General features: G+C 30.3%; 1 protein-coding gene across 3 annotated transcripts; it reads left to right on the top strand.

Moving 5' to 3' along the window:
• The first annotated feature begins 580 nt into the window (after positions 1 to 580).
• On the top strand, positions 581 to 16627 carry LOC129796519 (uncharacterized). Of its 3 annotated transcripts, none has more exons than XM_055838525.1 (7): positions 581 to 701; positions 2702 to 3446; positions 7089 to 7200; positions 8840 to 9209; positions 9744 to 9831; positions 12862 to 13108; positions 13171 to 16627. In XM_055838525.1, the coding sequence occupies exons 3-7, from the start codon at positions 7089 to 7091 to the stop codon at positions 15801 to 15803; spliced, it is 3450 nt and encodes a 1149-aa protein (XP_055694500.1). In that variant the 5' UTR covers positions 581 to 701; positions 2702 to 3446; the 3' UTR covers positions 15804 to 16627. The 3 variants fall into 3 exon arrangements, with proteins under 3 accessions (XP_055694500.1, XP_055694503.1, XP_055694501.1); XM_055838528.1 differs by having other exon boundaries at positions 599 to 963; XM_055838526.1 differs by lacking the exon at positions 581 to 701 and adding an exon at positions 1231 to 1378.
• The last annotated feature ends 154 nt before the right edge of the window (positions 16628 to 16781 follow it).

Genomic DNA, 16781 nt, shown 5'->3' on the forward strand with positions numbered 1-16781 from the left:
TTTGTTTTCATGAAAATCCTTGTGCGGATAAATAAGGACATAAAATGCACATTTTTATGGTGAAAGAACAATTTATCACTGCAAGTAAAAGCATAAAAAGCGAAGATTTTTGTTGTTCAAGTCAAGTTGTTAAAAAACATGTTTCCTGGACAGTACCACCAAATGTTTTCTATCTCTGTCATTTAGTTTTTTTTTACAAAAATTAATTTATATTGCATTTTATTAAACTAATTTGCATAAATAACGATATTTGTAGCAAAGATATTGCTTTTAAATTGATGTCAGTGATAGAGTAACACAGAATTTAAAGAATTTAATGTTAAATTTCGGTGCAATAAATGTGAAAATTTACGAGAAATTGTGCGAATGAGTACGAGTGAAATATTCGTGTTTGGGCAATGCGGGTGGCTCACTCGCGAAAATGGACGATTTTACTACCATTTCTGGTTATATTTTTCTGTGTGTAATATTTGTGAGAGCAGAATAAATTCATGCACATAGTATGTGTGTGAGTGTTGTAATGGCAAAATTGAGAGAAACCAGAGACTACCGAGAGAGAACCCAACATAAAGTTTCCAATGTGTTGAGTTTTTGCCATAGCTCCATAAAGTTGTGAACTCGATTGGAGGACAGACGCAGCTGCTGCAAAAATTCAGTCTTTCAGCGCAAAGCGAAAGAATTTTTGTTCTTGTTGAATTTGTGTAGGTTTTTTTTTATAATTTGTGTGATTTTTTAAATCTTTTAATTTAGTGTAGAATTAAATACTAAAAACACCTATAATTGTATACAAAAAAGGATTATTTCGACAGTCGTAGTGGTTTGGAGAAGAAATAAATATGTCTGATTGTGAAGATTTTTCTGTGCAAAATCCCCTATATACACATCTTAAATGTTTATAAGGGTTAAGAAAATAATTGAATAAATGTGTGAAGTTTTTCGGTGTTTAAACCTGTTTTGTGTTATGTATGTAGACATATTTTACAAAATATAACTACTAAAAATGTATGTATAGCTATATTGGGAGTGATTTTAAATTGATGACAAATCTCTTGCATCTCCTTGTATGGTAAATACAGGGTGTTCAGGATACCATGGACCACCTTTATATGTAGTGCAATACATTGGAAATGATCCATGTAATCCTAACCACCCTATATTATGTTTATATGCCTTCTTATATATTTTTTCATATAAGTATACAAGAATACATAAAGCAAAATATCAGAATAACTCACGACACGAAGTACATTGTGAACTGTGGAGTGCAGTGCATTGCTCATTTTCTCCCTCTATCCGAATATTCACTTAAAATGGTCGGCCATTGTTGATAATTTCAATTTAATGAATCACTTTTCTTGTTGAGTCAATGTAGTTAAGGGTGAGTAAGGATAACTTACATAGCTTACATATAACATTTACGTACATATTGAGCGGCTAAAACTCGGTCCATGTTATCACTTCCACTGCGCATCAGTGATACCTATGTAAGCTATATATCAAGGAAACTGGGAGCTAGAATAATCTGGATCAATTGTAAAAGGCCTTAAATTTAAAAGCGCTATTCACTTAATTTTTTAATCATGCAAAATGTGGAATTTCTATGAGATTCTTACATGTATAAGACAAGGCAAAATATACAATAGTCGTAGACATTACAATGGAGTGAGCAATTATGCAAAAAAAAAACATTTTCCATTATTACTTTATTATCTATGCACTGCAGTTAAGAAATATCATTATTTTCAGAATATATCTTTGGAGTTTAAATGTTGAATCATTCATTTAAGGGTTTAATACATACATACATAAGTATGCTAAGAAATATTTTATCACTTCTTTTCCGGGATGTTGTGTTCTTTAAAAGAAAATTTATAGATATAATAATGCATAAGATTATGCTTATCTGCATTTTGTACGATAGATTTTACATTTATTTTTTTTTTCATACAAGGCTTTCCAGAGAAAACTAAAAAAAATTTCCGGCGAGATAGAGCAATGCTAAGAAAGATAATTCACATTGCGTATCATTTCGTTCAATTTCTATTCGGTTGAACATTAGGTTGCATTCCTAGGGCTTTCTTTTGAATGATATTGAGATAATTTGTAAGAAGACGTGTTTTTCGGAGCAATGTCTTTTGAGTAACTTCTAAAAATTCGGAATTTACAATAGGGTATATAAATTCAATTCTTTTGACCCTTTCGCATCTATTGGGTCATAAGCTGACCCAAACGTAAAACATTTAGTCTTATATCGATTAAGGAGCTTTTTTTTTAAATACGTTAAAAGTTTAAATTTTTCCTGCGGATGCAAAAGGGTTCATCTCTAACTGACTTTTAATAAAAGTCCGAGTATTTTACCTTAAACTCCCTGATTTGTATGATTCATAGTCATGAGTCTCTGCTTTGAAAAAAAAAAGCTTTAATTAGTTCTCTTTTTTAAATATTGTCATTTAACCCTATATTTGGGTGAAAAGTTACACCCCCCCACAATGAGGGATGATTCCAAAATTACACGACCATCCAGGTTAAACAGGTTAAACAGGTTAAAAAAAAATATATTGAAATATTATTAAAAACCTGTAAGGTACCTTCTATAAATACAACCTATCTTGGCCACACAATGTTCCTTATATGCTTGCTATGTATCTCTACAATACATAATATGTATACCTTATTTGTTTATTTTTCTCTTCATTTTCAGATTCTTCCACATTGCATCTCTATAGTTTTTGAAGGGATATTCAAAAAGGAAAAGAAAATTCCAGACGTGAGAATCCACTTGAGCTGTATATTTGCCATGGAATTTATTTAATTTTGTGCTATTTAACGAGTGAATATGTTCGTGATGATCCAGTGCAGTTTCTTTTCTTTACATCTTTCATACAAAAAAGTATACTGAAATTCAGTGTTTCGTAAAAGATGCACGAGTATTTAACATTAAATGGCGAATTGCGCTATTTGGTTCCACATGAGATGACGCTGCTCTACTCCGCTGGACGGTTATAGAGCACTTGAGTGTTATTTTTTTCAACACTTATCCATTAATACATTTCTCTGTGTTATGATTAATATACCAGTATTATAATTTAAAAAAAAAACATGAAGAAAGAGTATTTCGAAGGTGTTTATGCTCACTGGTTAGCAAAGTGAAATTATAAATATTTGAGTGCTTCATGAGTAGTAAAAGAAAAAAAGAAGAAGATGGTTTTTTGCAAAAAGAAGATGTGAAGTACTGTTAGCTCAACGTTATTGGAGGATAAAAGAAAAAAAAAAGAAGAAGTGTAGTGTCTGGTTAACACAAAATTACTCAAGTGAATTCTGCAATAGATACAAAAAAGCCCAATTGTGCGGATTTTATATACCTACATCCACAAGGATAATTAACTCTCATCTCTCCTTTGTCTGCTGAATGAGTTTGTTACAAAAAATACGCTGATTTAACCAAGGTAAGATTTTTTTTAGCTTTTCTGAACCACTTTTTCTTGCTTAACTCTTTCGCGTCCATTGAGTCATACCTTAATTCAAACGTGAAACTTTTTTTTTACTTGAAATTAAATTAATTTAATTAAATTTTCCACAGTTGGATATTGGGTTTAATTTAAATACAGGAGAAAAAAAAACGTTTTGATTGATAAATGGCCTCTGAGAATATCCTTAGAAAGTTCTATGCTTCAATCGGCCGCGAAAGGGTTAAGAGAATATAATTACAAATTAAAAAAAAAGAAAAACAAAGAAAAATGACTCATAATATTTCTAGGTAATCGTTCAGTTGGTTTATATTGGTCAAATTAGTATTTTTGGGATGTATGTATCTTGATTTAAGTTATTGAGTAATGTATTAGATTAACAAATTATGTAAACTAGACATTCTGATGGCTTGGAATCTCAAAAATGACCTTAGAATAAATTAATATAATATCGATCACAACAACTCGTGTTTTATATATACGCATCACTATGGCTTCATTTATATATAATGTAAACTGGCTTAAATCGTCCAAGTATGGCGAAAAAAAAGAAGTAATGATTTCGTGCTTTGCATTGTTGCTAATAAAGCGGAAAATTTTCTTGCTGAACTATAACATTTAAAAAAAAACTATTCACTTCAAGTTCAACATCGCTATTTCATGCATCGCTTAATCATTAAGATTTCTCCAAATATGAAAATATTCGAGATTAAACAGCATCTTCTAAAATACAATGACACTCACGAAATACTTTAGATTAAATTAAATAAAATAATTGACAAGAATAATTTAAAAAACAAAGGTAGACGTTGATATTTCCAAACGTTAGTATTACCTATTACCTGTGTCATGTTATTTGATTCATCAGGTAGATTTAATTTAAAATTGAATCTGCAGTCTAGACGAGAAACGTAAAAATTGTTTCGCGGAAGACGATGAACCGGCTTTTTGGTTTTTTTCTCTCTAAATTAACCTCATCCACTTTTCAGCCTAGAATAAATTACAGTAAGGTAATAAAACATCAATGATCCTAAAACTAATGAATTTCTATCATGTTAAATAAAGTTTTACAATGTAACTTACCCTAAATTATGAAGTGTTTTAGTTCTGAATTTTCATACAAATCTGAAGTCTGTCTAGAAGAGTAAATTCGTAACAAGTATGTATTTGAACAATACTCTAGAGACGTTAATTTTTTTAAGGACAGAATTACAAACATTGATCATTTTTGTGAAGAGTCCTAGGATAACTCTGAATTTAAATGCTGAAAACGAAGAATAAAATGAATTAGGAATAACTAAAAATCATATCATGTTCAAAAAAATTTCGGTTATACCTTTATAATTCCAACGATAGTTCTCACTGATTTAGATTAAATCGAACTTAAATGAACAATGTCAAGAAATTAAAGATCAGAATTATTTGTAAAATATCCTTTTCTATCTTTTCCTCGAAAAATTTTTCCAAGTTATCCTGTTCTTCTATTAATTTAACTGTTAAATGTTATTTGATTTTATATCCTTTTTATACAGGGTGGCCAGGAAATTAGGGCATGATTTTAACCGCGAATAAATTTTGATTGGATTGAGATATCTGAAAAGTTCTGCCGCCAAAAGATGCGTAAACTCAAAAAGTTTTATTTTTTTTTTATTTCAAGTCAATATCTTTAAAATTGGAGCCGCTAGAGTAAAAAATGTAAAAGTTACCATTTGTATGGAAAACGATGAAATATACTGGATTTAATGTCTAATGATTTTCTCAAAACTCATTAAAATTATCCAAAAATCGTTAAACAATTGAATATTAGACTAAATTTGAATTAAAGAAACCTTTCCTGACTTTATGCAACCAAATATTCAAACATTTTAAGAATATTTTTGAGTAAAAGCAGATATTGCCATCATGGGCAATTCAGCGTAAATTTGACATGAAAAGCAGTATAATTGTCATGGAGAAAACGCTTTTTTTCACGTTTTTCGCTCTAGCGGCTACAATTTTAAAGATATTGACTTGAAATAAAAAAAAAATAAAACTTTTTGAGTTTACGCATCTTTTGGCGGCAGAACTTTTCAGATATATCAATCCAATCAAAAATTATTCGCGGTTAAAATCCTGCCCTAATTTCCTGGCCACCCTGTACAATTAAATATACATATGCTTCGTTTTTTGGATATTTTTCCAAGAAATTTATTCTCCTTAGTGATATTTTTTATGCATTTGAATATTTTAGTTTTAGTTCACACGTAGTGTTTGAAATCAATTTCTTAAATGTGAATTTTCTCGGAGCACTAGCAGTGCATATTGTGATGGGGTATATGATGCCCTCTTTGTCAGAGTACAACCTTAAATGTACATAGTGTAGGAGAATTTCAACAATGTACCTTTTATGCTATACCTCTTTTGTATACATTTTGCATTGACTGTATTAGGCTGTTTTTTTTATGTGAAATTTGTAGTGGTGTTGATGGTGATCATAGACCGTAGAACCGGTTAATAATCTTTTTCCATCGTCATGATTCTGTGAGCGCGAAAGATTCAACACATGAACTAATGTTCACGAACTTAATTTCATTTTTTTACTATACTTTTCAAAGAAACTGTTTTTTTTTCTTTAAATTTTCATATAGCAATTTTCTTTGTTACCTACTTCCATGCACATGCTTGTGTTTGAGCATGTATTTTCATAGTTGTACATTCTTTTTTTTTATAAAATTTATTCAGAGCAATTAAAATGTATTGGTGTTCTTTTGATGAAAAAGAAATCACCACAGGTAGTTGCTTTGACATTTTGTTCACAAATCGTAATCAATTACGGATGAATCATTAAAACTCCCACTTAATGGATCAGCAGCAACTTCCGTTCAAATAAACTCTAAAAGCCAAGTGAGAATGTGGTGTGATGTTATGAAGACACGTTTTTCCACAGCATTAGTGAAGTAATAAGAAAAGAGGGAAAATGAACGACATAATGCACTCAATGATTTGCAATTTTTTGTTGTTTTCTCGATAAATTTTAAAAATTAGTAAGACGGTGATAGACGTACTTACAAATGTGAAAATATGTGCATTATGAAATGCTCATTAAATTATAGGTACAAATGACCTTGAATTGCTCTCTATTTCTTCTCTTTGAAAGTTTCATAAGTATGGAAAAGCTCAGAAAACTCAATAAAAGGGATTCGTGCTGAAGAGGCTTTTATTGAAATCGGAAGCTGTATAGGAGCTTTATGTACTATATGTGTGTATTGTAAACTGTTCCTAAGTTGATTATACAACAGCAATTTTCCCATTATGTTTGTGTTATAATTGCATAGTTATTCAGAGTTATTCAATCTCACGAATAGGACAATTCTTTTTGCTATTATTAACACGTTTAATATCTCGAAAGAGACGATTTCTGCAATAAAATACATATGACGAGAAAAGAAATAATTGCGTAATATTTTTTTTTCAAGAAGACTTGTGTCTTTTATTATATTCGTATTTTGACAATCTGATAATTATTATAAAGTTTTAAAAATTCTTTTTTTTATTCTAACATGAAGACCAAAATTTTAAAAATTAATTTATTTTTTTTTAATATATTTTCTTTATAATTAATTTTACTTTCAAATCTTCTAGATGTCAACTGGACTAATGTCTTGTGTTCGTGAAAATTCACCACCGTTAGAAGGTGTATCAATCCAACTAGATGATGGAGACAATGGATTCTCACATTCTCCAGAACCATCAGGTAAGAAGAAGGAAATGGGAAAACGTTAGAGGTCACAGAATATTATCATATATCCAATTTAAAAACAGCTTTCACCAAAGCTCAAACCTTCGGATAGAACGTAATTAAAATAAATATTTTCAATTTTAGCTGACATCATTTGTTTTTTTTTACAATTAGAGAGTTGTAAGATTTTTGGTATTCTGTGAAGATATTGAAAAATTTTGAGTTTTGATCTTTAGTCTGGTATACAAAACAATTTTTTTTCATAATTTACTTTATGAAATTTTTAAACGAATTTAAAAATATGAACTATCAAAATCTTATAAGAACTTTTAATTTTTAAAAAAAATAACTTGTAAATAAAATGTAGTAGAATAATTTTTTTTTTTTTTGAAATAATCCTCTGACATTTCTATATGAGTTGTCCAGTTTTCACATTAAAAATTAAAATATGGAATTGTAAAAAAAATCTTAAATTTTCTTAACTAGTTTTCTCTAAAATAATTTCAACTCGACACACCCAAGATTCAATACTGTGTGTGTATAAGTCACGCCATCTAATGAGTATAATAATAAAGTGAATTCATTCGTGTATTTCTCTTGTACACATCACACATGAAATATGTATTTTTCTTTTCACAAATTCAATTTTCTTATTTTTTCTTTTTCTTTATTTTACTTCACCGCAAATTCGTTCCAAAATAACCTTTACTTTTGCAACATAGGTTTATGCATTAAATTGAACAATTGTCCCCATTTTTTGGTGTATTGCTAAAGTATTCGAGTTTCAAATGTATAACGAATTTATCTAATCGATTGGCCTTGTTTATGCAATAATACTATCAAATTCTTTTACAATAATTTTATGGGCTCCACGAGGGAGTAGATCTATAGTAAATGAGATCAATTCTATATCAGTAACCATCATCATTATATACCTAACCTATACCTATAAATACCTAAATATCTGGGCTATTATGTATAGTGTGATATGGTCCAATAATTTTGGAAACTTGCAAACTTTTCCGACCCATTTTCGGCTCAATTGAAATCGACAAATAAACAATTTTATTGCATTCCGGTTGAATGATCTAATATTGATTAACATTTTGACTCTCGTAAAATAATTATTTGTTTTTTTTTGTATTTTCGTCAGGTTGTTCAAAATACAATAATTCTAAATCATAAAAGGTTGCAAAATAAAGAATAATAAAATAAAAACATCTTTTGTTGTAAAATTAAAAATCTTACTTACTTTTAACTGAACCATCCTTATGCCGAAGAAGAGACAATATCAAAGTTATCAATAGACTTTTAAAATTGATAATGAAGTCAATAAGTGACACACTACACTGGATCAGTAGCATTTGAAGTGTGGACATAATAGCATGGTGGGTTTTATTAAGGTCTTCTAATTGTTTTTTTTTTTTATATAATTTATCGTCTATGGTTAAAGGGCCCGTGACTTTTCTTTTTAAAATTTAAGTTGAATAAAATTAAACAAAAAATAATATACCTGAGTTCTTAAGAGGAATATTTATGTGGGAAAAATAATGTTATGTATATCTAATCTTGATAAAGAACAGTTTTATCTTAATTTTAAAATCATTTCAAAAAATAAATATTGTATAATCACATATAAAATTATTTTTTACAGAGGCACAGAAACGTCGAAGATTTCATCCACTGAGAAATCTGCGGCGAATCTTCCGCAGGCGAACAGTGCCACGAGGAGACTTCACAGGTCACAGTGGAGACAACTGTAGTAGTATCCCAAGTGGCGGAACTAGTCAAGTGGTTAATTCGTCTGACTCCAGTTCTCCACCATCAATAGTTGATGTTACAGCATCTGGATCAGTCACATCTGGTGGATATACAACAACAATTTACTTATCAAAAGAAAGACAAGAAGGAAATTTTGAAAGTAGAAGTGGTAAAATTGGAAAAAGAAAGGATATCCTCGATGAGATGGAGCAAGATATGACGGACTACCAGAGAAGCTTTAGTGATGGATTACTTTTAGATAGGTGCGATTTTATTTAAGTTTACATGAAATTCCCTCATAAAATTACAATAAACCTTAAGGAGGGGTGGGAGTTGGAAAAAAAAACATTTTATGAATTCTCTGTTGCATAGAATCATCAAAAACCAAATTTATGAGTAGAAGTTTTACATAATATAGGTTCATTAATATAAACAACAATATTCATAGCACTTATGTCCCTTGACTTAATCGATTTAATACTTTTATGATTGTCAGTAATAGCATTATGCATACCTATACGACCTATACCTACTATATATAGAACATAACTGCATGAAACCATGACAACAAACAATAGTAACTAAAGTTTTAGCAAGAATTTTAGCTCTGGAATCCATACAGAATAGAGCTTTTTCTCATATAGGTACATATTTGAACACTCTTAAAGATTTTATTTTTAAACCAGAAAAAATTGAGGTGTTCTTAACCAAATACGTTTAGATACTGAAACAAGTTTTTAATAAGAAAGTTAATCATAAAATAAATATGTAATAAATTTGTTTTATTTTTTTTTCAGTGCGTATAGCTGTGACGCTTTATCACAATCTCATGATAGTGTTTTCTCTGAATCAGCAAATGCTAGCAGTCTATCAATTGTACTAAAGGTGAGTAGACTCTATATATAGGCGTTTACTTAATATGTTTGAGTTTAGTAAACATATTTTTTTATCCAAACCCTTGGTAAATGTGAGTAATTTCATTGTTGACTAAAAAAAAGAACAAAAAATTTCGTTATTGTTAAAAAAAAAAGCAAATCCAAAAAATTTAGGATGAAAAATTAAAAGACAGAAGAAGAGAATATATATCATTAAGAAATTATTGTTTTGTGTCTGCTACATTTAATTATGATACTTAATGAGATTTTTGTCCAAAAGTAAACGAAGGAGTAGTATGATAAGACTAGTGAGAGGGAAAGGAAAAAAAAGAACATTCCAATCATATCCATTATCACATTAAAAGCAGCTATCATGTCCTATTTTTAACCAATATTTCGGGCGAAACCTACTTCTTTTTAATTTAAAGCTTATTACTATATCATATTAACTATTGTTTTATTTAAATTATCAACTTTTAACTGTCTGTATAATTTTAACGTATGACGTATGTATATTGATTAACGTTTGACATTAATATTATTTTATGTTAATTCTAACGTTTGACGTTGCTTTTTTAAACATGTGATGTTTAGTTCAGCTCTTTAAAGCTTAAATAAAAACCCTAACTGCCTAAACTTTAAGTGTATTTAAACACTCAATCACATTTCACGTCTACGCTACTGATCAATCAGTATAATAATAATATCAGTTTATAGTTTCGAAAACTTTGTATTCATTTATTTATTAGAAATATTTCTTATGTACGTATGTACATATGTATATAAATCTAGGTTTAAGTTAAAAGAGATTCCGTGGAGAAGATGTTGGTATATTGTAGTATTGTTATTATTGAAGGACACCGATAAAATGGTTGTTATCATTATTATCGGTAAAAGACATATCAGTTTAAGTGTTATTACACCATTTAATTGCGTTTCTTTTCATATTCATTTCCTAAAAAAGTAAAGGTACAATAAAGCTAATTGAATTTGTCCTATCACAAGTGTTGAAAAAAAATCCGTTGTGTCTGCTAATATATACAAACAAGTAAATTGATTAAAATTGTATTATGTTAAGGGAATGAATGGTTCACCTACACTGCATTTAATGGTATTTAAGATTTATATTATGTAAATTATATGCAGTAATGCTTTGAATTATTGCGTAAACAATTTGTATACCCTAACCCGCAATACTTTCCTGTTGTAATTGCAATTGTATATAATACTAAACGAATTTCTTCTGTCCATTTGAGTGTATATAATATGAAAAGTTGTTGAAGAAATATTTACCTACAAATACATATGGGTCTATGGTATATAGTACTGTACTGCATGATTTATACACATATGTATGTTTTCAATTACATTAATTATGTAGAATATATATTTTTTTGTTTCATAAATATAGAAAATTATTATTTTTAGGACCTTAACTTATTTCAACATAAAAATTTTCAAGAAATCAATTTGTGTGTTAATATTAAAGTTTTACACTTACGGCAATCAATTCAAGCAATATGGCAAAACTTTAAATATATAAAGTTTTTTATTTAAAATTTGTACATGTTGGTGTTGCCTATTACAAATCTTTCCCACCTATTACCTACTCATCGTTCCACTTTATAGCATTTAATTCTCAGAGCAGTGCACATTTAATTTCTGGTAGGTAGTTTTTAGTTAGTGCACGAAATTGCAAGAAGTTTGGCAATCAAATGGTGTCTGCTGTCTTATAAGAAAAAAATAAATAAAAGAGTTAGTGAAAACTTAGTTAGGTACTACGTATTTAAGTATAATACATACACATTTTTCGAGATATTTAGTAAATCCTATTAACCCTATTACCGTTCTCGAAGAGATGGAAAATAATATTGTGTGGTACACCTACATTCATATCTTTTTTTTTCTTGTGTTCTTCACATATAAATTGTTGATGTGCTTCCATAAGTTCAAAAGAGAGTCTCAAGTTCCCCTTCCACTGTCTGCCATGATGTTCGTCGCGTAGTTTGAAGAAAATGTCAGGTCGTGGAACGGCATTTTTTGCATCATTCTGTGCATACGAGACTTAGTTGTCGTCTGACCACGATACTTCACAGTCCTAGACACATACGGTTCTGTGTGTATAGACATTTTTTTTTAATACAACTCCAATAAGTTTTCAATAAAAGAAATTAAGAAAATGCTATTTTCTCGGCACTTACATATATTCCTCGATATATTTGTGTACAAATTAATTTTGCATTTTTGTGAAATATTTTAACTGAAAAAATAGAGCAAAGAAAAATGCAATAGTGACTCAAGAGTTGTGATATTGAAAGTGTGCGCATACCCCAATTCATTAAAGTTTTTTTTTTGGTAGAAGAGAAAAACTGTGCTACAAAATGGAATTTAATGGAAGAAGATCGCCTCAGAAAAGAAAGACCCACAAACTAACGGAATAAATTAAATCTTTTAGCATGTGAAGGAGTGATGAAGAAAGATGTGAATGAGGGAAATGTGTCTTGTAAGACATCCAATTCAGAAACTCTCCGATGATTCAGTTAAGAGTGAGGGAGATAAAAAATTCATTGTAGTTTTTGTTTTAATTCGTGAAACTTCTCTTTCGAAGATTTACTCAAATCATTAGCAAGGTAAATTTTTCTAATTTATAGGAAGATAGCAAAGTCATATTACAAGAAAAATTTTGATTGCTCAAATTTATTTAAATTAGCGTTATTTATTTTATATTTCTTGTAATTAATGCGCTTGGTTATATCATAAAATGTAGGTAATTAAATTAACTATTTTTATATTTGGAATAATTTTTGGTGGAAGAAATCAAATTCAGGAATGGCAACACAAATCAATTATTTTACCCTTATTTTCAACACCTTGGTATTAAATGTATTAAATAGTATTTGTATATAAGAAGCTCTGATTCTCTCCAAATAAACTTAAAAAAATAATTTCTTTACCTTGAAACTTTCAAAATATTCCTTAAACATTTGGCTTTAATTTCATTTATTCATTTTACCATTATTTTCATTTTATATTTCGTCAGGCTGAATTGGTGGATGTATTGCGAAAAAGACGAAATCGCCCTGATGCTTCTGATGAAGACTTAGGATTACCACGTAGCCCAACAACACCACAAAAAAAGAATTGTCCCCTGAATCACAGTGAAGGATCTTTGAGCTTATTAAGTATGGTTAGTACAGAAATGGAAGCAGAGCCCTATATCGCTTTAAGTGGTAGCAGTGCTCCTACGAAGCGGTCTCTTGATACCTATCAAGTCCCGGAAGAACAAGGTATGATTTAGGAATGGAAGAAAAATTAGTTAGTTTCTAATTTTAATTTTTCTAAATTTTAGACTTGAATCTATCAAGTGGCTCCAAGTTAAGTCATTCAGCAGCTCGACACAAAATGGCTGTACGTCCAAATAAGAAGAAAGGCCCCAGTAGACATCGTCGAGCAATTGAGATGAAGAACTCCGCATTACCAGTTACACCAGAACTCAATGAGGATACATTAAAAATCACATCAAACTTTACTTTGGATAAAAAAGTGAGGTCAAAATCACTACCACCGGGTGTTAATTCAAAAATGCTGGAGGAGCAATCATCTAATTGTCTACAGCTATCCACGAATATGCTTACAAGTTCAACTGAGTCATCATCATCCACGATATATGTGAATCCACAACTATCAAAGAGTTATGCATTTGAAAAGGAAACTGAAAGTGTATCATCATGTGAGGAGCGACAGGAAGCATTTGCGTCAGAAATCAAGGAGAATTTGCGCAATTTAACCAGTGGAAGTGCTGAGAATATTAATTTATTCCCAAGTAAGGATCATGGAAGGGAGCAAGATGATGGCTGTGGGAGGATAAAAGTGGCAAAAGAGAACAAAATGCGACAACCACGTTCAGGGGCAGCTGCAAGGCAGCGTATTATACCCAAAGATCTATCATTTTCACCAGAAGTTTCGAGAAGTACAAAGATTTCAATTGGTGAAGGTACATTGGGACATAAGGAGATTGCAGATACTCCGAAAATTTGTGATTTTCTACCACGAACCGAACCAAAGATTAATTCGTGTGAAAAATTATACTCTCCTAAGCTCATTAATGAAAGTGGAATATCTATAAAGTGTCACGATACTGTAACACCTATCCGTGGTATTGATGAAGATAAAGACGCTGTGGCACCACCCCCGAAAGTTGTTTGGCCCGACAGTAGCACATCTGCTGGTGCCAAGAAAACTAATGACCTACAGGTGCGAACTATTGATGTACGTAAGTCACCACGAAGGAAAAGTGTTGAAAAGTCCAAGAGTTTTCGATTCTACTGCGAGAATGATGCTGAAAAGATGCCACAGAATAATTTACCGAGTTTACCAGATCTCTCTCTGGGGGCATTTGATGATAATTCAACTTCCAGTGCAAAAATTAATTTAATGAAATACACACCAACAATGAAATTTGAGATAAATGATAATAATTTGGTGAAACCAAAAGAGGAACCCTATCACTTTGAGAATAATTCATATGGAAAGAATATTATTTTAACACCAAATAAATATGGGAATACAACGAATATTTCTCAAATTGAAGAGAATATTGATAAACTCGTGAAGAGTACATATGTTACAGTGTTGAAGAAATCACCTGACAATGGTACTGAAGTAGTTGAGGCTAAAATACGGCATACACCAGCAAGGGAATTACCAGTTGAACGTGATGTGTCTGATGTGGAATTGCGTAATAATGGAGTCGATGTTGTAAAGAATCGTCGTCCAACACTCTCTGTGGGTGACAATAATTCAAAAGTTCCTGAATTTATGAAAATTCAATTGAATCGTGTTGATTCAACACGCCCCAAGAGTCATGTTGTACTCTCGAAGAATGTCAAAGAGGACAGTATGCGGAGGCATAGTACTGAAATACTCGAAACCATAAAGGTAACAACAACACCTGATGAAAAGAAGGCACCCCAGAAAAATGCACCGAATGCTGTGAACATTCCCAAGATTGTGGCAACAAAGAAAAACTTTATGGATAGTATTCAGTTTTCTGAACCAGTGCAGTCACGTACGACTGAAGCATTAAACGAGGTGAAAACACTTTTAGCTGAGAGACGACTATCAGTATCAGATGAGAAGGCCAAAATTGAACGAAGATTATCTGTGAGTGATGATGCAAAAGTTGAGCGAAATAGTAGAAAAACATCTGAAGACTCCGGTATTGTACCAATTAATCGCAAAGCTTCATCCGATGATGAGAATACGGTTATTTTGCGAAAGAAATCATCAGCAACACAATCAAAGGAAGATAATACACCCGAATTGATTAAAGTCTTTGCCAGGCGTTCCCTGAAGCTGAAGGATACCGATGATATGCAAATGTATGAGCAATTTGATAAGAATAGCATTTGTAAAAATGCAAAATCTGCAAATATAGACAGTGACAAGGAGAATCAATCATCGAGTGAAGAGAAATTGGATCATTTGACTAAGAATGAATCGGTATTTGTGACAAATGGGAACTTTGCAAAACCACCATCAGGTAAAACATTGATGTGTGAAGAGAAACTTTCAACGCCGAAAAAGCATACAGAACCATGTGATAACTATCGCAAGGGTAGCCTATTGAGCCCCAAACCATTTGCCACAAATAGCCCCAATCGCTTCTCAACCAGTAATGTACTACCCTATCGTACTACAGCTACGACATTTCATGATATTCGCAAAAGTATGGGAGTATCAACGACCACTCCTGAAATAACCAATCACCAAAATACGACAAATAATAATAATGCAATATCAAATGAAATATCAAATAAAAATAATAATAATAACATCACAACAACTAATGATACGCATGTTGCAACACAAAGTTCAACTGAAGATAATGGGAGTTTAGTCGATGAGGAAACGTGTGAATTTAAAGGAATTCTCCAACGTCGTGCAGAATGGGAGAAACGCGCAAAGGATGCGTGCAAGTAAATGAGTTTAAAATGAAAAGAAAAGGTTTATAAAAAAAGTGATTGAAATTTAGTATGAAAAATATATATTTTAATAAAAAACACATTTACAAAAAAAGAGTCAAATATTGTAAAGTATTTTCTATTAAATTAGACTTGCCTATTAATATATAGGAATAGTTTTTTTCTCTAAATAATCTTGTATATACCTAAATATTATAATTGCTTTTCATATTTTACTTTCTCACTACTAAATCAATGTTATGGAAATTTTAGAATGAAAGTGTTATAGTTTATTTTTGAACAAAAAATTTTTTTAACCAATGAAATTAATAAAATTGTTGTAAAATTGACAAATAAATTGAAAAGTTTTTAAGGACATATTAGATCATTGAAAAAAAATGTTGCTCTATTGAATGTTAACTACTGTTCCCCATATTTATAGAAAGCAAAAATTATCTAATAAAACTGTAGAACAATGATGTTAAATAAAAAAAAGAAAATGTATTTTCGATCAATTTTCAATTTGATCTTTGTAGACTGTTTTATATAATTTCACAGAAATAAAATTCTTTCGCTATATTGAAAGTGATTATTAAAGTGATTGAATGCATTGATGAAATATCAAGATCAAATTGTATATCCAAGTAGGGTATATGCATATAACTTTCTATGTGATAAATTTAATCATTGAGCACTATTCCATAAGAATATAAATTTATATATGCATATAGGTTACGCATAGTTAACTAAAATGTATAATTTACTGAAAAACATACGACTAGTGTGACTAGTTAATGTTACTAACTGTACTGAAAAATAATATAATACAAACTTAATGTTAAATATACCTATTGTTTTTTTTTAATTTTTGTCTTGAAAAAATATGAATAAGATTCTATTAAACTGATTGATGCTTCATCTAAAACGGACACTAAATACACAACTGTCTATGTACTTGATCTATTTATGACAGTTTAATTCGTATTCAGGATAAGGT

Source organism: Lutzomyia longipalpis, chromosome 4 (genome assembly GCF_024334085.1).
Source record: "Lutzomyia longipalpis isolate SR_M1_2022 chromosome 4, ASM2433408v1".
Taxonomy (NCBI): Eukaryota; Metazoa; Arthropoda; class Insecta; order Diptera; family Psychodidae; genus Lutzomyia; species Lutzomyia longipalpis.